A 21,167-nucleotide genomic window follows, 5' to 3' on the forward strand; every position below is an offset into this window, starting at 1 on the left:
CAATTTGTCAGACCTGTTTCTTCCAAAATATCAAGAGCATATTTTCTCTGTGCAATGATGACACCTTCTTTTGATTGCGCCACTTCAATACCAAGAAAATATTTAAGACGACCCAAATCTTTGGTCTGAAAGTGGCTAAACAAATGGTTCTTCAATTGAGCAATTCTAGTGATATCATTTCCTGTGATAACAATATCATCAACATAAACCATAAGATAAACACATTTGTCAGGAGAAGTATGACCATAAAATACTGAATGATCCGCTTCACAACGTTTCAATCCAAAATTTTGCACAACACGACTAAATTTACCAAACCAAGCTCGAGGAGATTGCTTCAAGCCATAGAGAGAACGATGCAACTTACAAACTAACCCAGACTCCCCCTGAGCAACAAACCCAGGAGGTTGCTCCATGTATATCTCCTCTTCCAGATCACCATGAAGAAAGGCATTTTTAATGTCCAACTGATACAGAGGCCATTGGCGAATGGCAGCCATAGCAAGGAAAAGACGAACAGAACTTATTTTAGCCACAGGAGAAAAAGTATCACAATAGTCAAGACCGTAAACCTGAGTATACCCCTTAGCGACGAGACGGGCTTTGAGTCGGTCTACAGCGCCAGTCGGACCAACCTTAATAGCGTAGACCCATCTACAGCCCACAGACTTCTTACCAGGAGGAAGAGAGACAAGTTCCCAAGTCCCACTGTGTTCAAGTGCCTGCATTTCATCAATCATGGCTTGTCTCCATCCAGGATGACCAAGTGCCTCATCAACATTCTTAGGAACCTTAATGGTAGACAAGGAGGAAACAAAGAGAAATATGGAGGAGACAAACGATGATAACTCAAAAAGTTATAAATAGGATGTGGATTACGAGTAGAGCGAGTACCTTTCCGAAGGGCAATAGGCCAAGTGTGATCGGAGTCAAGAGAAGATGAAGAGGATGAAGGATCCATGATTCGAGAATCTGGTGGAGAAGGATTTGAGTCACAGGGGTCTTCAGGCAAGGAAGGAGTCACTGGAGTGCGACGCTGATATGTGAGAAGAGGTGGTTGAACAATGTCATTGGCATTTTGAGGTTGAGTTTCAGGAAGAACCAAGGGATCACAGGATGGTAAAGGAAGGACTTGTTGAATAGATGAACTCTCCTCCATGGAGGACAAGAAAAAAGGTGTGTCCTCAAAGAATGTAACATCAGCAGACATATAATACCTTTTGGTTGAGGGAGAATAACATTATACCCTTTCTGAAGGCGAGAATATCCCAAAAAGACACACTTAATAGCCTTTGCAGAAGTTTATCAAGACCTGGAGAGACATTATGAACAAAACAAGTACATCCAAACACACGTGGAGAAACACGATACAAAGGATCATTTGGAAAAATTATCGAGTGAGGAATTTTATTTTCAATAGAAGAAGAAGGCATCCTATTGATTAGAAAACAAGCAGTGAGGACTGCATCTCCCCAATGATGAATAGGAACATTGGTATTCAACATGAGAGAGCGTGCAGTTTCGATAAGGTGTCTATTCTTTCTTTCGGCTATGCCATTTTGTTGTGGAGTATGAGGACATGTTGACTGATGTAAAATTCCTTGGGAAGATAAAATGAGGAAAACGCAGCAGAAAAATATTCCTTAGCATTATCACTTCTGAGAATTTTAATTGTCTTCCCAAATTGGTTCTTAATTTCATTAAAGAAGGACACAAATATGGATAAAAGTTCCGATCTTTCTTTCATTAGATAAACCCAAGTACATCGAGAGAATTCATCAATGAACGTTACAAAATAGTTAAAACCAAAAGAAGTGACACGACTTGGTCCCCAAACATCAGAATGAACAGTAGAAAAAGCAAAATTACATCGTGTCTCAGACTTTTTAGGGAAGGAAGATCTAACATGCTTTCCTAACTGACACGATTCACAATCTAAGGCTTGAATGTGTTGGAGACTCGGAACCATCATCTTCAACTTAGACAAATTTGGGTGACCTAAACGATCATGCAAAAGTTTTGGGGATGAAGTTGCAAAACAAGATACTGAGGAGCTTGGTTTTAGGAAATAAAGTCCCCGTGACTCATGTCCTTCTCCAATCAGACGACCCGTACCATGTTCCTGTATAGCAAAGGAATTAGCAGTAAAGGTTACAGAACAATTTAAGGAACGAGTCAATTGACTCAAAGAGATTAAATTGTAAGGACAATGAGGAATGTACAAAACAGAGTTTAAATTTAGTGAAGGTGATAAAGAAACTTTGCCAATTCCTTGAGATGCCACTTTGGATCCACTTGCAACAGTAATAAAATGAGGACTTTTGGGAGAGGAAATGGAGGAAATGAGGAAATGTTACCAGAGACATGATCTGAGGCACCTGAGTCAAGAATCCATGGACTAAGACCTTCCACAGATTGAGAGATGCATGCAGTTGACATTGAAGAGGATGGGCCAGGATTGTTGGATTTCTCAGATTTGTACCTCAAGAATTCTTGGTACTCTTCATCAGAAATTCTAGATTCTGAATGATCAGACTTGGACACATGAGCAGCTTTATCGGGAAAACCATGTAAGGAATAACACTTGTCTTGGGTATGGCCCATTCTATTACAATATGAGCATTGAGGACGCCCACTTCGACCACCACGTCCTCCACGGTTGCTCCGACCTCCTCCTCTTCCTCGTGGTGCTACCATTGCTGATGTTTCAAAAACATCAGTTGAACTTTCATCTTTGACCAATGTAGGTACACGAAGAAGTCTAGTAACTAAGTTGTCCATCGAAGGGATTTGATCACCGGCTAAAACTTGATCACGCACATGATCAAAGTTGAGTGTAGGCTCCTCAGAATTAAGACCATGTAAAACTTATCAAGTTTTTTGTTGATATCTTCTAATGAATCAGCCACAAAAAACTCTTCAATTCTTCTACTGCAGCCCTAGCCTTTCCGATATGAGAAACCATATCATGATTGATTTGTTTGAGTGAGGCTACTCTTTGAGTTGCATCAAAGAGGCGTTGAATGTCGTTAGCAAAAATATCTTGTGCCCTTTTCCAAAAAGAGAAGCATGTCTTGTAAGGTCTCAAATGTCTAAGACCTCTTGCTCAACTGATTGCCATAAAACAGCACACAACTGAAAATCCAATTTCTGCCACTTAGGTTTCTCTTCCTCTGAAATATTAGAGACCTCTTTTTCAAGATGATCATGATAACCTTGACCAAGAAACCACAACTCCACCGAAGCTGACCAAGAGGAGTAATTTTTCCAGTTCAGTTTCGCAGAGGTAATAATAGGAGTAGCTGATAGAGAGGGAGACATTCCACCCGTAGAAGCCATTAAAAAAAAACTTAACTTTTGAGAAGAAACCCTAGGGTCAAGATATGGTCACCGAAACAGAGAACCAAGAGCAGATATAAGACCAGGAGGCTCCGGCGAGACGAACGACGGTGGCGCGGCGCGATTCCGGCGCCGGGAAGGCGGCGCGTGGTGTACACGCGCGTGAAGGTCGCCGGAGAGAAGCGGAGCGTGGCGGCGCGTGCGGAGGTTTCCGGGACGTGACTTGCGGGGATGGGTTGCGCTCCTCGAGGCGCACCTAACCCTGACTTCGCCGGAGTATACTCGCCGGCGGCGACGGCGGCGACGGCGGACGGCGCGGCGGACGGCCGCGGCGGACAGTTGCGGAAGACGGCGGACGATGACAGTCACTGTGACAAACAGTGAAGACGAACCAGACTCATGTTCTGGCTCTTGATACCATCTTGAAGAGATTTCAGATAAATGAAACAGTGAAAAAACATCTCACTGTTACTGTTTTACTACTGTTTATATAAGAAGATAGTAAGTAGAATACAAAGGGTCAAGGCCCAGTCCTAACCCCTAACCCTAAAGAAAGGATCCCATACATGATAAATAAAAATACTACATCTCAACAGATTTCATTTGATTGAAATGCTTCAAATAACTTCTTGCTCAAAGATCTGTAAAAAAACAAGCCTTGTTTGCAATTTGTTGCTTTTCATAGCAGGGTTGCTGTTTGTTCCTCTCTTGCTATTCTAATTCAGTGTTTGATAACTTTGAATTGAATTGTTTTTTATATAAAGAATAAACTATTTTAGATTGAATATGAATATAAGATTTATATTGACCAAAAATTGTTAATATCTTATTTATGTAGATAAGTTTGACGTTATGTTGATTTTTTTTTTATTATCTATAACAATATATAAAAAATTATCTCTTTTTATCTACATTTCATAATATCAATTTTACTATATAATATAATTATTTATTAATTTTTTAAAATTAACGTTTATTTTTATCTAATTTTATAAAACTGTTTATCCTTTTTTTTTATTCATCAACAATTAATTTCTTTAATCATTTCACTAATTTAATAATATTACACTATGATAACCTATTACAATATTATCATATTATCATTCATATCTAAAATACATACACATATATGTGTACTTATTACAATATTATCATATTATCATTCATATTTAAAAATACATATATACATATATGTGTTCGTTAGTGTTTATTTAAAATGAATTGTTTAATTTTCTTTTTATTATTCTTCTATTTTGTCAAAAATTGACATAAACAAGATATAAATTATCATTCAATTATGATAGTGTAATAGGTAGTGAAATTTGATTTAATCACAAATAACTTTTTTGTGTAAATTATGATATCAAGTTTTAATCTTATTTTGTATATTATATAACTACTATAATAATTTATTAAAATAGATTATCTGGTAATCTGACATGACTTACGGTAAGTCATACAAGATAAATTTATACATTTCTATTCTGAAATTATGAACCCCTAAATATTAAACTGCAATGAAAGTAATTTAAAACTTTGACTCTTGTAATATAATTGATCTAGAGTTTAACCATTGAATTTTAAACCGGAATTTAAAGAAAGTTCTGAAATATTTATTTGAACGTTACATAATTTCTGATAAACAATTTTCCATCTTCTACCGGTTTATCATCTATTTTTGCTTTGTTTATTACATAAAAACACATATTTTTTACCAATTTTTTTTAGTTTTTAATTTAAAATACTTATGTTATGAATGATAATTTATAAAAATTTACTACCATTATTTTAGAAAATATTTTACACAAATTTTATAAAAGATACTTCCAAATTTTATAAATTTATAAAAAATAATTATTTACGAAAAAATTATCTGTTAATTAAAATTCATAGGAAAATAATAAAAAATATCTTTTCTTATAAATCTTTTTAACAAATTTAAAAAAATCTTACAAAATATGAAAAATTCTAATATTGGTTTAAGTGTTCATTTCATTGCATATAAAACATGTATTAATAAAGAACTGCATATTTAATAGTTTCTCTTAAATTATCCTTATTTTTTGTGCATAGAATGTTTTCGGTGCATAAAAAGTCGCCATGATTATAGACCGAAACAGATAAAATAATCAAACTCAGAGAAATTGCAAGTTGAGGAGCAATTCATCTCAGAAATTTATGTCATTCTTAAAGGGTACATCTCACTTCAACAATAAACGTGAGAGGGAGATCCAGAATACATTCCAATCTTGCAGCATTTTTCAACTTACAGCAAAACTCTCATGTTGTGGTTTGCTCTTCAACTACAACAGTTTCTTGACACTTGCAGTGTAGCCATCAACCTTATTACATTATTCTTAACAGGCTAAATATTAATTAAAGGCTTCTTATCAACGAGGAAAACATAGTATTTGTACATGCTAGAGCAGTTGCTAGAATTCTGATCTTCTGTTCTTAGAGGGAATAATTGATAAAATAAATTATATATCAAGATAATCACCATATGAGGCTGAGTCTAGGCTTCTGACGGAACTGCTTTTTGTAACACACCAATGACCAGGAAAGGTGCTCAACTGTACACAATTCAGACACAGTTAGCCTTGAATCAAAGACCTCTTTATTTACCACATTGATTATAAACTAAAATATCTCTGCTATCAAGTAAACCAAATTTGTATGTTTATCTCAGGTAGTACATAACTCACATTGCCAATAATCTTAGCTCCAAACCATGGCGTATCAGCACCATATGGAGGAGGTATGACTCTAATTCCATTGAACATGTAGGGAGGAAGTAAGGTATGGAGTTCCTTCTCTACCCTCTCTGTACCAAAATGGTTTCAAAAGTAGCATAGTTAGAAGAATGTCATACACCAGAAGAGGTGTTTAGATCCATTTCATGCAAATAAGATGTTCCAATAGAAAGAAAACAAAAATCATTTACCAGCCAAACCAGGTAGGCATGCAGTGCCCCCTGATAAAACTATAGTCTTGTACCAATCATTGTCACCTGGTAAATCTGCAAAATGGCAATGTTTCACACAAAGAGCTATTGCTTGGTGCAGACCCATGGCTTGCCTAAACCAACAAGTGAGAACAACATAAGCTTCAGGAAATATATAGAACTCAACTAACAAAAAGAAAGAATCTATATTCTAAGTTGTAACACATATTATGTCCCATAACATGACATGCCAGTGTAGTTAGATTTGCATATCATTTGGTTACAAAATCTTCCAAGTCTAACACACAATGCCAACTGGTCCCCTCAAACTTTAGACAAAGATTTCTGAGTTGCACATCTACTGGCCTGACAAAAAATAGATGTATTATATTTTTCCTCCTAGTCTTCTCTTGAATATCTTCTATGTTACCTTCACTTTTTGGATTATTGCTAGACAAATTTTTTTCCTTTTTCTCAAATTACATAAGATTTCTTGATATCTTATGGTCATTCTTCATTCATTTTCTATCATACCAATTAAGTATCAAATTGTGATTTATTCTCATGAGTTTACCATGGATCAACTAGGAGAAATTTACCCCATTCATCTTAAATTAGACAGCCCTTATGAAATGCAACTTGAAAAGGTTAAAGCAGTTCGAGTATGAAAGTAAACAGAATGGAATTTAACTTAGCCTAAATACACGATTTCAATTTCATCCCGCAAAAGCTGGTAGAAGATGCAATTTAGTGCATGCTTTAAAGATGACAGAAATCGGTAACATCAACCTAAGAAAAAAAATATTTTTACTCAATCAAATAGCCATTAATTGAAATCTGATTAATAGTTGGGAAAATAAAACAAATAGGCAAAGCCCGTCCATAAGAAGAGGTATCAAATAAAGACTTTACAAAGTCATGCCAATCATTTTCATTTTAACAAAACTTCCTCCTGATTCTTGTGCTTTTGAGTCTACCTGTTAAAAAGGATAGTTAATTATTAATGTTATTATTATTATTGACAAATTAACCTATATAATGCAAATGGGGAACCCTAAGTTTGTTGGGGTAGGAGTAAAAAAAGGAAAAGAATTTTATTTATTTTCAAGTTAAATGCACTTTTGCAAACAATCCATCCCAATAGACGATGATATGATATCACAATGATTGAAGTAAATATGCGTGATTAATCTGTCATAGCTGTATGGCAATAAATAGAAAAACTTACACTCCAGCAAAATGAGGCTTGAATAAGACCTCTGCTGTCTGAAACCTCTCTTTTGAGAGGGTAACCATCCTTCTCCTGCAGCCTCATATGATGCGTTTGTATCCTTTAATAGCTCAGCTTCATAATCAAGTGCAACATAGCATAGCTTCTGTCTCCATGCAAATAAAAAATTACCAAACAATTTCTGTGAACATTTAAGTAAAAGATATCTGCAATACCAATCATTCCCATTCCCACCACACTTCAGTGAAAAAGGGAAAAAAAAGTAAAAGATATAAAATCATATAAAGACAATTAGAAAGATATAAAAGAGGGATTTGTTCAAACAGTAATATCCTGTGTTACTCTCAGATGAATCTTTTTTTCCCAGGCATAACTCATGGCATCTCTCAGCTGAGAATCAAGAAACAATCCTTCAAGATACAGATATTACATTTAAAGGACTGACTTCTGGCGATGAATAATATTCCACACATTTAAAGATTAGCATGTTTTCTTATTTACCAAGTAATGCCAAGATTTCATTCAATTACTGAACCACCACAACCGAGTGCTTTCCACCTCCAGTCTTAGTTCAAGTAGCTGATCTCACCACATGGTTTCAAGGCTACGTTATGAACTGGCTATTTCAAAAATTATTTAAGGTATTGGGTGAAGACACACGAATGTTTTTTTCTATTATATTTCTGTTGGGAATAGTCCTGGTGTCTAAGGTCTTATATGTGTAAGACTAATGTCATATAACCATATAGAACCACAATCTCTCAATGACCATAACTATGCCATGACCATGACTATAAACCATATATGAAAAAATATAACCTATCAGTGGTATCAGAGCCGATGGTTCGGAGTGACTGACCGCATAACCATAACAAAAAAGGGGGTCACCGATGTGACTGACCGCATAACCATAACCAAAGGGGTCACTCATACATCTAAAGGGAAATATACCATATGAAAAAAAAAAAAGAAAAAAAACAAGGGACTCACCCTTGAGGGGAGATGTTGGGAATAGTCCAAGTGTGAGTCAAAAAGTCCCACATTGGATAGAAAAGACAAAATTAAACACTATATAAGAATAAAGACCCATAACAACATTGCCTTAAGGTTTTGGTGTAAAAGTGGTGTCTAAGGTCTTATATGTGTAAGACTAATGTCATATAACCATATAGAACCACAATCTCTCAATGACCATAACTATGCCATGACCATGACTATAAACCATATATGAAAAAATATAACCTATCAATTTCTGACTTTACCCTTCATGCAAGAATCCTTCAGACTTGAAGCATGGGCAATAAACAGATCTACCAACCTTTACTCCTTACTTATCTGTCATTTATTATTTAATAATGTGCTCTAGGTTGATTCTTGCTAGAAAGTTAGAAACATAAGACATAAGAAATATCTGAAGATAATATCTTGGAATATTTTAGAGTATCTCTGATGATCTCTTAGGATTTATTCTTCTTTTATATTTTGATTTGTTCCTCATTTAATTAGGATATTCCCAATTATAGGAATAACTTATTGTGTGATTTATACAAATCTGCCTCTGTAATTAAGGCCATTAGAGGCCAGAATGACTCTCTTTTTCTTTGTGTTTATACAGGGAAAAGTTTTCATGAGGATTCTGATTAATTTCAGCAAACTCCAACAACAATTAATAAAAGCAAGTTCAATAACGCAAAGTTAAACCTAACCTTTTCTCATTATCATTAGATAGAAAAATCTTCCTCTGGCTGAAGGAGACCAGAGGCTATGTCTTCTCTTAAACGACCAAGTTCTTAGAGCTTCCCATCATCTAATATTTTAACTACTTAATAAGTATCTTTCTAAAAGCTGGCAAAATAAATAAATATTAGGCAGCTAATACCAGGAAACAAGACTCATTATAGGGCAGTTTTTAGAGAACAAATGGTGGGAGAGAGAAAAAAAGAGATGACTAAAACATTGTATCTTTTTGAATATAATGAGTTAAGCTTATAAAAATGTCAAATATTTTGAATTCCAAAATCTAATCCAATTTGAGAAAGCCAGAAGTAAATGTGATAAGTGGATTGCATTTCATAAGTAATGGAGGGTCCTGTACTGTCCTCTAAGATGTGCTGTCGTAGCACACTTGACCTGATTGACATCGTAGAATAAATCTCCACCACACTGTAAATATTTCAGAGCACAAAGATGAATATCAGTACCTCTTTCAGTGTGCGAACAGTATACAAAGATTGAAAAGTTAAGTTGTTCAACTGCATCTTCTCCCTGAGAAATCCTGTAAGCTTCAGTGCTCCCAGCCCCACAACTTCCACACCCACCTTGCGCATTACTTTACCATTTAAAACTGTGAAAAGATAATAGGTCACAATTGCAACAGAAGGAAAAGTAGAAAAATGTTCATTAGCTTCTAACATACAAAATACTGTTTGTGTATCAGAACAAAGTGGTGAGATTTAAGCATTATGAGTCTTTCCCAAGTCCCATTTGCATTTCAAGAACAATTAATTTAATGCAAAAGAATTGTTGCTAAGCATAAATAAATTAAGAATTATATTAAGACAGAAAGGTAAGAGAAAAAGAAACAGAGCATACTTGGAACAATAGAAGTGACTTGAAAACCTATATTAACAACTATTCCAGAAGTTCGTTTTGCAGCGTACAGAGCTAGAGTGGCCTACATTTTACAACATAGATGGTAAATACACATGAAAAAAACTAGAAACACACATAATTCATTAGGTAAAAAACCATGCACTAATAGACAATGATTTCAATATTTGTAAACAAGGTTCTATTCTCCCAGGTTTAAACTCGTAAGCTGGCAGAATAACAATTCTACTGCAAGTAATCAAGTGCTTTGCGCTCTCACTTTCTTGCAACTTCAGCAGAAAAACTGAATACCTAGAAGATGACGGTCAAATCCTAATTTACAAGTGACTCAATATACTTGATGGAAAAACATATATTAAATGTAAAATAACATGTCAAACAAACAAGGAAGTATAAACATGAATTACCTGGTTGACAGCACAAACAGCAGGAACATTCATGTCAAACAAAGATGCGTAGATTGCCTCTTTAAGCTGTTGTCTTGAAGCTTTTGCAGATTGAGTATCTGGAATGAGGAAATAGATTAACATTGTACAGCTGAACATCATATTTTAAGAAAAACTATGTATTATTTGTTGAAATTATAGGAGTGGAAATGGCATGTCAAGACTGTGTTCAAGACAATGATTGTGGCCTCGTGTCTAGAACAGAATGAACACTGCTTCTGAGATATAGAACAAGTTCCCATCGATGCAATGCCTACCATAGGAAAAAAATCACAGAGGATCCCGAACAATGAATAACCACAGATTACCACCACAAAGAACAGCAAGTAACAGAACAAACAAGTCAAGCTTGATGAATGGAGAGAGGATGTCAGAATTGAGCACTGAACACAGAAAAGTGCAGTACATAGAATCCTAAGAGACATGGGAAGGTAGAAAACAAGGCACGTGACAGGGTGAGCTACACATGCTCACAAGATAGGGTGCCTGTTAAGGCACATGACAAAGCCCCAAGTGACAACCTCATAGGGGCAGTTGGTCAAACATTTGAGACAGTTTGTGCCCTCAGCTTGATGGTTTATATCTTAGACTATGGATTGGAGACCAATTACCCAGCCCTGACAATGATAGAACTGTAACAGAACATTCCAGTAAAATAGTTCCAAACTTTAGGGAATACCACAGTGAATCGTGTCAGGTCAAGTCACAAAATGATGGGTGTTTCTCTGATGCAGACAAACCAACGAACAACTATGTACAATAAAAGAAATAAAATAGATGACACATGAATTTAAAACTGAACTATTGTAACAATTGCGTTAAAATTCTTATAGAACTCATTCTCATTTTTCTTTTATTTTGTCAACCACTTGAATATATCACAAAATGAAACTGACCTTCATAATGACATATTGGTACCGAAACAATAACTGGTTGTTTATTTGGTTTCACCTGCATCCTGCCAGCAACATAAAACATGTGTAAATTAGAAACAAAGCTTTTCTGAAGTGCTTTAGTGAGAATCACCATTCAATTGAATGATCTATTTATATTTGATCCCAATTGGAGTACAAGACTAGATATGCCAAAGGCTTGAGGCAAAACAATCCTCAGGCTCTTTATTTACATTAATCAGAAAGGAATACAAATAAGAGAAGAATCCCTTGATAGTAGGGATGATAGAATCTTACATTGAATGTAAAGATAAAACAGTAACAAGGCAATGGTACTAATAACTGAAATAAGGAAAAAAGGAACATTCTCAACAATATTCATAAGTATTACAAACATAACCATTGCCAATTACATTTTACAACAGATTGAACCTGGAAATACAAAGAATGTAGGCTATTTGGGAAGAGGAACATCATTGAAAATTCTCTCGTATTTTCAAAAAAGCAATGCCTTAATTCACGATAAGTATGAATATTTCTCTATTGATAAAATTTAAATAATCATTAAAACTACTGCCCTCTCAACAGAGTGATTGCTCTGGTACAATACAATTCATCTAATATGTACATTCTAAAGTGCAATGCATGAGACCAATACGGATTTACTTCACTTGAAAGATTATTAAGTGTTAACTGTAACCAATACCTGTTATAAATAGTTGCAAAAAAATGTCGAAGCCTAGTATACATTGGAGACTCAATGTTACCAAACTCCTGCCCATCAAAGAGGAAAGAAAATATGCAGCCAAGTAAGAATAAACTGAAAAACACAGAACGCAATGCCTAGTATCTCCATAAGTGTTTTCTTCTATTTCTAGGTTAGACCAAAGTCGAAATGAGAATAAGGTAAACTGGCAACAACGTGCAAGCAAGCCTCAGTTAGTGCTAGTTTACAATTAAAATCATTACCAAAAATGTTGCTGATCGACCAGATGGACATTCGTATTTGCTCCAGCCAAATTTGCAGTAGCCAGAACCACCTACAGAGATTGATGGACAAAAATAAAAGTAAGAGAAAATATAATCATCACGAATAAGAGAAACATAAGCTCACAGTTCAAAACTGCTAGACTGACCATCAATAATAATAGAACCAGGAACTTGTGCTCTCTGGCCATAAATATGCTTGAATGATAGCTGGGGCCAGTGACCAACGTATGCTCTGCAATTTAGGGAAAACCATTTAAAATCACAAAATATCAATCACTTTCACTTATAAGATCTATAAAAGCATAGGACATCAATCACATGCACAACCCATCAAATTGAGCACAAAATACAATACCAATTACATGCCACCAAATTTAGCTCACAACACAACCCACCAAATCACAGAATTTCAATCTCTATGAAGTAGACAATACAGTCCATGAAATTCAATACATCACAATTAGAAGTGCCAAATAAAAATCACTTGCACATCCCGTCAAACAAAACAAAGCACACAACACCATAAACATGAAAACTAACCATTGCTAAAACCACCAATCATCACTAGCGCAACCCATCGTCAAAGCACAAAATGTAAATGAGTATCAACACAAACAATCAAACAAAGCACACAACACCATCATAGCTAAAAGAAACAACAACCATTTTGGACCACCCACCAAAACACAAACTTCAATCACCAACAGCACAATCCATCAAATTCACAAGCAAGACATACCAGGCACAAAATTTAAATCACTACCCTACAAAACACAAAAATGTCAATCACCAGCAGCACAATCCATAAGATACACAAGTGACCGGTCAAAGCACAAAATTTTAACCTCTAACACACCACCAACCACTAAAACACAAAATTGTAATCTTTATCACCACACAGTCCATCAAACTCACCAGCAGCAAGACCCAACGATCAATCCAAGCGCATGACCCATCACAGCAATAACTTACACAACCCATCAAACCACAATTTTTCAATCACAATCCACCAAATTCACTAGCACCCATCCAAACATAATTCTCCAGAACCACCCATCAAAAAATAATTTTTCATTCACAAACCAGCAAATTACATGACACGAAAATTGAATCCAAGAAAAAGTGAAGAAGGAAGATCGACGGTAGTACTCACGGAAGAGGGTAGCCAGAACTCAAGGTGGTCTCAGCAAAGAAGACAGAATCCCAGAAGGTTCAGCCTGATGGGTCTGAAGGAAGTATATCCAAAGTCTGTTATCAGACGCAATGGATCTCAAACTCTTGCAAACCACACTTAATTTTGCCACCGCTTTTGGACCCAAAAGCTTCAGAATTTGCATCAAGATGTCACTGGGTAGCTGCTCCAATTCACCCATGTCAGAATGTGCCACTTCAAGTGAAAATCTTGTTGCAGTTGTTGTTGCTGTTGATATGGATGATGATGATGATGATGATGGTGACGAGTCAGATCTCCACAACACCATATCCCAGGCCTTCCTCAGCAGCATCGACATGTTGAGAACAATGAACTGAGCTGACCTACCAATCACACCAACACACCCAATCCTTCTGGTTCTGTTCTGTTTGAATCCTATCCATGGAATTCTAACAAAAAAAACACCATACACATGTTTTTTGTTTTACCATTCTTATTCTTAAATTATTCATTTTTATAAAAAAATCTATATATCTCTCTAGAGTCTTCTATCCAACTACATATTTCTTGTCATCATAAATTTTTATGTGGCATTAGTTTAGATATTCAAATCTAATTTTACTGAAAAATTAGAAAAAAAAATAATCGGAAACTCAAGTTTGTTTTTTTTTAAGTTTTTTTTTTAATTAGACCACTAATTTAAAAACATAAAATACGTCTTTACATACAAATAAGACTTTTCTTAATTTAGAGAATTAAGAAAAGTGGTTTATGTAGTTTATAATAGTAAATTTGTTGATAATTATAATTTGTACTATCACTTAGATAAGTTTCTAAATGTATTTGTTTAGGAAAAAACAACTGTTTAAATCAGAGAACTTATCTTATTTTAATGAACATATCAAGATTTATTTAGTTATACAAAATTGATTAATAGAAATATGTTTAGTTTTATAGTCTCACTTTTTTTTCGTGTATGTTATTAAAATGTGAATTTTAAATTTAAATCAACTTTACAGAATCGATTTAAACTGATTTCAAATTTAAATGTATTTCAAATTGCATAATTTAGAAATGTATTTGGATTACACTATATAATTATGAATTTTAAATTACATAATTTATAAATGTGTTTTAGATTACACAACCCAAAAATGAATTACATGAAAGTCATTTTAGTTCACACCCAAATGCTCCATTCCCAAGTTAATCCATACTAGGCAATGAATAAGAATCATTCACGTTGCTTATTAAATTTCACAAATAAGATCAACCTTTCATAATTTTAGTCCCATATTTATCGCCTCCTCTTTTCTTCACCAAATTTTCTTCCTCAGGTGATTGGTTTGTCTGAGAATTCTAAAGGCAATCTGAGATAGGGAATCAAGATTGATTCATGATATGTTAACCACCAACCACACAAGTATATTGATATTAACCTTTAAGAACTGGACCATTTCTCTAGATGTGAGTCCCAATTCATACCTACTTTGACCATTTTCTTCCTTTAATAAAACATCCTTTAAGTTTTTGTTTCGATTCCGATCCAAGTTCGTTCGACAGCCATCATTAGGAACAACCATCGCGTTCCCAAAGTATTGTCCACTTTAGAACGTTTGAGCTTCGTCACGGTTTTGTCCTTAAAAGGCGCCTCGAAGGGTGGAGGGAGGTAAGAGTATTTAAATTTCGCTTGACCTCAATTCCTAAGCGATATGAGACTTATTAGGTATACCGAAACAGTTTTCAACAGGTTTGTTGTGTCCTTCTTCAAACGCAATTTTGGGATCTAAATCTGATATATAAATTTATTGTTTACTTTTGAAATAAAGTAGGTGCATCCATTTTTTCAAGCTACCCTCGTAACACTTTTGAACTACATGTCAGTAACTCAAATAATACCTACATCTTTGTCAGAAGTTCGATACTTGACTTTAAGATGTTGAGTGGAAACCACAACCCCCAACTTATGTAAGGATGGGTGACCTAAACTAACCTTTTATAAAGATGGAACATTTACCACCAAATACATGGTGAACAACGTTTTGTTAACTCTCTTGTACTGAAAGTTGTTCTTAACTTAGGATATCTTTTTACCTCTACATGATCATTTATGAAACTTGCCTGTACTCCTAACAAGTTTTAAGTAGTCTTTTGGACTTAAAAAGGCTTACAAAAGTGTCTCAAAACAATCATGGAAGAGCCTCGATGATCAACTAAAACATGATGCACATTCTAATGTATCATGAACATGAATATGACTATTTGATCATCCTCATATGGTATTTATATCATACAAGTTCTTAATTGAAAATGTGATAGTTTGGTTCTTCGTTGGTGAAGAATACCTACCCATTACATCATTATCTCTTAATAATATATTTTCGGGTCGAACTAGTACATCCACTTCCAACAAATCCTTTATAATATTATATTGGTGGATGATACCACTTTTGTTCGGAATGTATCAGTTTGGTACCTGCTTTTAAAAAGGTGTCAATGAGTCTCAACTTTTGAAAAAATGCTTTAATTAGGCCCCTTTTAGAAAAAAAAATTATTAACGGTATTGATATTAAAATGACTTACAAATTGAGTATTGATATTTATAATAAAATTTAGTGATAAAAGTTATAATAAAGTTAATTGCGTTAATTTTTTTTTCCAAAAAGGACCTAATTGAAACACTTTTCAAAAGTTGAGACTCGATTGACACTTTTTAAAAGCGAGTACCAAACTCACACATATGAACGAAAGTGGGTACCATCTGACTAATTAAACCTAATATTTAAATTCCCCAAGACAAAAGTTTCATGTTCATCATTTGACTAATGGTCTTCTTGGACTGTCCTTCTTGACCTTATCAAACTTTTCCTTACTCATTATTTCTTATAAATCGCCAATCTTTCATCTCTCATTCTTTTTGGATACTATTAATAGAGATCCAATCGATGGATCCATTGCCAAAAGATTCACAAACGAGTGTTGTGTTCATTTTATTTGGTGGAAACATGTATATTACGCATATATGGACAAACAAACAAGAAAGAAACCATAATCGAAACTAACCAATAAACAATGCCAAGAATCATGACTTCATGCATCAAGAAAGGACGATAACGGAGAAAACAAATGATTAAGAACACTTATTGGAATGGCGCTTCAACCAGTGAGCGGAAGATGAGCACTGGTGCAAATGGAAGAGGAAATGGAAGCTTTCACGCAACTTGGTGGGAAACAAACCAAGATGAGTAACCGTTGGAGTTGCCACGAGAGTTACAAGCCCAAGTAAGGCTTAACACATAACACATTCTCTATCTCTCATAATTCAAAAACCTTTCATTCTCACTTTTTCCCAAATCTCTTTTGTATAATGCAGCCCACTTATTTATAGAAAAGGTTACGCATGATCTACTAAAAAGAAGCAACTAATCATGTGGACCCTTATGGAAAACGTGCTGCCAGAAGCAAAAGTTACGTTGTTGTCTGGCACTAGAAACATGTCGTTGGCGCTGGTGCAAATGGAAGAGGAAAAGGAAGCTTTCATGCAACTTGGTGGAAAACGAACCAAGATGAGTGACCGCTGGAGTCGCTAAGAGAGATACAAGCCCAAGTAAGACTTAACACAAAACACATTCTCTATCTCTCACAATTCAAAAACATTTCATTCTCACTTTTTCCCAAATCTCTTTTTGTATAATGTAGCCCATTTATTTATAGTAAAAGGTTATGCATGATCTACTAAAAAGAAGCAACTAATCATGTGGACCCATGTGGAAAACGTGCTGCCAGAAGCAAAAGTTACGTTGTTGTCTGGCGCTAGAAACATGTTGCTGGGTGATGAAGGATTATCTTGTTCCTTTTTAAGATTATTGAATATGGTGTGAGTTGATTAAGAAAGCTAAGCGAAATCCCCACTGGACATTAAGATAGCAAGCTATCTAGATGTGAAGGTTCCTTTCACCAAAGCTCAAGAGAAGAAGATGATGGATTGATTCAAAACAAAAAGGAAATGGAAAGCACATAAACCATAGAAACCAAGAACAATTAAAGGAAGAAGAAAAACATAAAATGGAAAGGGAAGAAATGGTAAAAATGTGAGAAGTACGCCACTACAAGGCTAGGCTAGAAGCCATGGCAACCTTGAAGATGAGTGGATGTGTGCCGCCACTTGCCAAGGCAAGATAAGGCTTGAAAGAACTCCACTCCCTAAGGAGGAATGCTCTCACAAAAGGTTGAAACACAAAGTGTATAATTTCTCCAAAATGTTCAACCCTTTACATGTCTATGAGCACCCCTTATATAGAAGAGTTAGGGGCCTCTAAGCAAATAAAGATACCTAAGGATGTCTCTACAAAAACCTAACCCTAGCTTCTAGAAACTAGGTCAAATAAGGTTACAAAATGAGAGACAAAAGAGCTAACTATGGTGTGTGCAAGGCTAATTTCGTTCTAGGACAAAGGAGACCAAGAATGTGTCGTCATATGTCTCTAGAAAGTGGCCATAGTGTGCTAAAAACAAGGAGACCAAAGGTACATAGGTACACTTGCTTTATGCCTTTTTCTTTATGCTTTATGCCTTTGCTTACTTCTCTCCTCCACATCATTTATGCTCCCCAATCACCATGTGGCCACCTAGCATTGCTTTCTTACTCCTAATTAACCTACAAAGCAAATAAACATAGATTAGCATGTTGGCTTAAGTCAAGTCAACTATATCAACAAGTCAAACCTAGTCAAAGGTCAACAAGTCAACTAAAGTTGATTCAACTAAGTCAACTTAGGGAATCAAAAATAACAAGCATAAATGAAAGGGATGAAGGATTAGTGAACTTCCTTTCTAAACATGCTTAGTCTTCTTAAGCATGTGCCTCCATCCTTGGTTGAGGTCAATCCTTCATCAGTGGGCGCTGGACCATGCCGTCGGGCTCTCGCCACTACTTTCCAACAATGTGAAAAATGCACAAATTCTCACACTTTTGCTGAATCATGCTCCCGGTAACTCGCCTATCCATCTGAGGTAAATTCGTAGATGATAAATCAGTGCCTATGATCATATCAAATGTCCAATTTAAGACATAACATTTTTTTCTTGTTATAACTATTGACACAATGAAAATCACACTATGCATCACAAAAATGATCAAGTTGTTTGCATAGTCATACTTGGAACGTCAAAATCCTAGTTGCATGTTCCTCCATCAAAAGTTAACTTTGACATGGTGAGCAACATTGGATGGAAATTGGAAACTACCATGATTACCTTTAAGTTCAGTAATGTAGACTGTTTGTTAAAATTTTGGAGTGATGCTTTTGCCAATTGCTTCTCGAGTCTCTATGTTTTTTCTCCTTTAACCTTTTTACGAGCAATAACATCCTCAACCTCAACGATATCGGCAAAATTTTTGCATTATACACCATCAGACATTTAATGGACATGAATTGGTTCATTTATGACTTGGATCGAGAATGGCTAGAAGGTGTATTGTTGGTCTCAAGTTCTAATTTTTTCCTTTTTCCATAAACCACTTGGTGAAGTGTTCATTGAAACTCCTCTTTGTGTTTATGAAGTTGCTCATATTTGTTAAGCTTTCGTTGTCTATCATCTAAAGTCATCCACCATTGCATGATTTTAGAGTGAAAGTATCATCCTCGTAGTGTATTAAGAGTTTGTTTACAACCCCCTCATGGTTGTGTATTTAGTTTTTTAAGAGTTTTTTTATTATGAAGTAGGAACAAGTTTATTTTCCCCATGATTGATGTCAAATGTTCTAGAAAAAAATTTCTCTACTTTACTCGGAGAGCATTTAGTATGTGTCTTGTTTATTTTTTAACCAATAATGTTAGGGTCTGTGTATATACTCTTAGATAGTTATAACAACATTCTCATCCTTTGCATATTCATCCTTATTCTCAAAGTAAAAGTTCATTCTCATTTTCGTCCTAAATCCAATCGTTATCAAACTTTGTCGAATTCTCTCCCATTTACGAAGAAGTACATTGGTACTCACGTTCCTACTCTTTTTTTATTATCTAAAATATTAATTAAATATTTTTTACAAAAAATAAAAATAACAGAAAGGAAAATATCATTTTGTAAGTATTCAATTGTTGAAGGATGTAGTTTTTTCTTTTCTCTAATTTAAAATATCAGTAGAAAATCATAATTATATAAAGATTAAATGAGAATTTCATATAGGTCAATAATTATAGAAAAATAGAAATATGAGATATAAAAGTATGGAGTTTCTAAAAATAAATTAAAATTAAAATTAAAATAAAATTTATATTATCACTTGAACTTCAAATTTCATTTTTTTTACAAACATCATATTTTAGATCGAAACAAATTATTGTTAAAAAGTATGTTATGTATTGTGTGATTTTGTTTTAACATCCTCATTTAATAATAAAGCTAAAAATAAATAGAACTTCAAATCATAAAAATGAAAAAGATAAAAAAATACATTATAGAATATTGACTAATCATTTGTGTATTATACTTTAACTTTTCTTTAAAATTATTTATAAAAAATAAATAATATAGAATTCATATTATTGTTTTAAAATATTGTATTGTATCTTTCTTCAACTAAAAAAATAATTTTAAAATATAAACAATTGTATAAATTTTTTGTTTACATTATTTTAAGAAATGCCCTTTTTTTATTTTAAATATAAATTTTAAAATAAAATATTTTCAAAATTAAAGTATAGAAACTTTTTCTAAAATTTAATAAAATATGAATAATTTTAAATTCTAAATTTTGTTTCTGGTCTCTATAGTATATTTTAATTTATTTTTTTATAAAATTTCTTTCCTTCTTCTAAATATTAAAAAAATAACATTAATGAAGGAGTAATCGTTACTAATAATAAAATTAAAGTCGACTTTTGTGTAGGGATGACAACTGATGAGGCGGGACTAGTTTCGCTATCTCATACCCATCCTCCTAACAAAAATCATTCATATTCTCATCTAGGGGTGTCAAAATGGGCCGGGCCCGACGGGCCGGCCCGCCAACCCGACAAAAAAAACATGGGCCGGGTCAAGAAATTTAACTCGCCAACCCTATACAGCCCGGCCCGTCAAGCCCGCTGGCCCGACGGGCCAACCCGTGGGCCAAAACGGGCCAGCCCGCGGCCCGTACCAGTTAATTAAAAATATCCCACGTGCATATTTCATTTCAGCATCCCTCTCCCTCCCTCACTCACTGTCTCTCTGTTTGTCCGCTCCCCACCCACCCACCCAATCTCTCCCTCCGCCCACTCTCTCTCTCCGATTTCCATTGTCTCCGCTCCGCTCGCTACGTCGCCGCTGGCCACCGCCAAACACACCGGCCACCCCTCACTCACTGTCTCTCTATTTGCGCTCCCCACCCACCCACCCAATCTCTCCATCCGCGCACTCTCTCTCTCCGATTTCCATTGTCTGCGCTCGCTACGTCGCCGCTGCCCACCGCGAAACACACAGGCCACCACGTCGTCGTCGCTAACCATACCCGGTTCTCTTCTCCTCCACCTTGACATCCACCACGGCGTTGGCTATTTGGAGAAAACAGCGTCCA

General features: G+C 35.0%; 2 protein-coding genes across 3 annotated transcripts; both read right to left on the reverse strand.

Annotated features, from left to right (window-relative positions):
* Window positions 1–1,684: 1,684 nt before the first annotated feature.
* On the reverse strand, window positions 1,685–2,810 carry LOC114178322. 2 transcript variants are annotated; one of them, XM_028064168.1, is made up of 2 exons: window positions 2,379–2,810; window positions 1,685–2,122 (listed from the first exon to the last, which is right to left on the reverse strand). In XM_028064168.1, the coding sequence occupies exons 1-2, from the start codon at window positions 2,779–2,781 to the stop codon at window positions 2,085–2,087; spliced, it is 441 nt and encodes a 146-aa protein (XP_027919969.1). In that variant the 5' UTR covers window positions 2,782–2,810; the 3' UTR covers window positions 1,685–2,084. The 2 variants fall into 2 exon arrangements, with proteins under 2 accessions (XP_027919969.1, XP_027919961.1); XM_028064160.1 differs by having other exon boundaries at window positions 2,358–2,810.
* A 2,673-nt stretch (window positions 2,811–5,483) lies between these two features.
* Window positions 5,484–14,088, reverse strand: LOC114185051 (actin-related protein 8-like). Its single transcript, XM_028072549.1, is given in 15 exon segments — window positions 5,484–5,882; window positions 5,885–5,912; window positions 6,045–6,163; window positions 6,284–6,417; window positions 7,512–7,575; window positions 7,578–7,659; window positions 9,716–9,858; window positions 10,107–10,188; window positions 10,532–10,629; window positions 11,467–11,528; window positions 12,170–12,237; window positions 12,433–12,503; window positions 12,600–12,685; window positions 13,607–13,659; window positions 13,662–14,088. Coding segments are annotated over 15 exon segments (1,440 nt in total). The 5' UTR covers window positions 13,965–14,088; the 3' UTR covers window positions 5,484–5,835.
* Between the last annotated feature and the right edge of the window lie 7,079 nt (window positions 14,089–21,167).

The sequence above is a fragment of the Vigna unguiculata genome, chromosome 1 (genome assembly GCF_004118075.2).
Source record: "Vigna unguiculata cultivar IT97K-499-35 chromosome 1, ASM411807v1, whole genome shotgun sequence".
Taxonomy (NCBI): domain Eukaryota; kingdom Viridiplantae; phylum Streptophyta; class Magnoliopsida; order Fabales; family Fabaceae; genus Vigna; species Vigna unguiculata.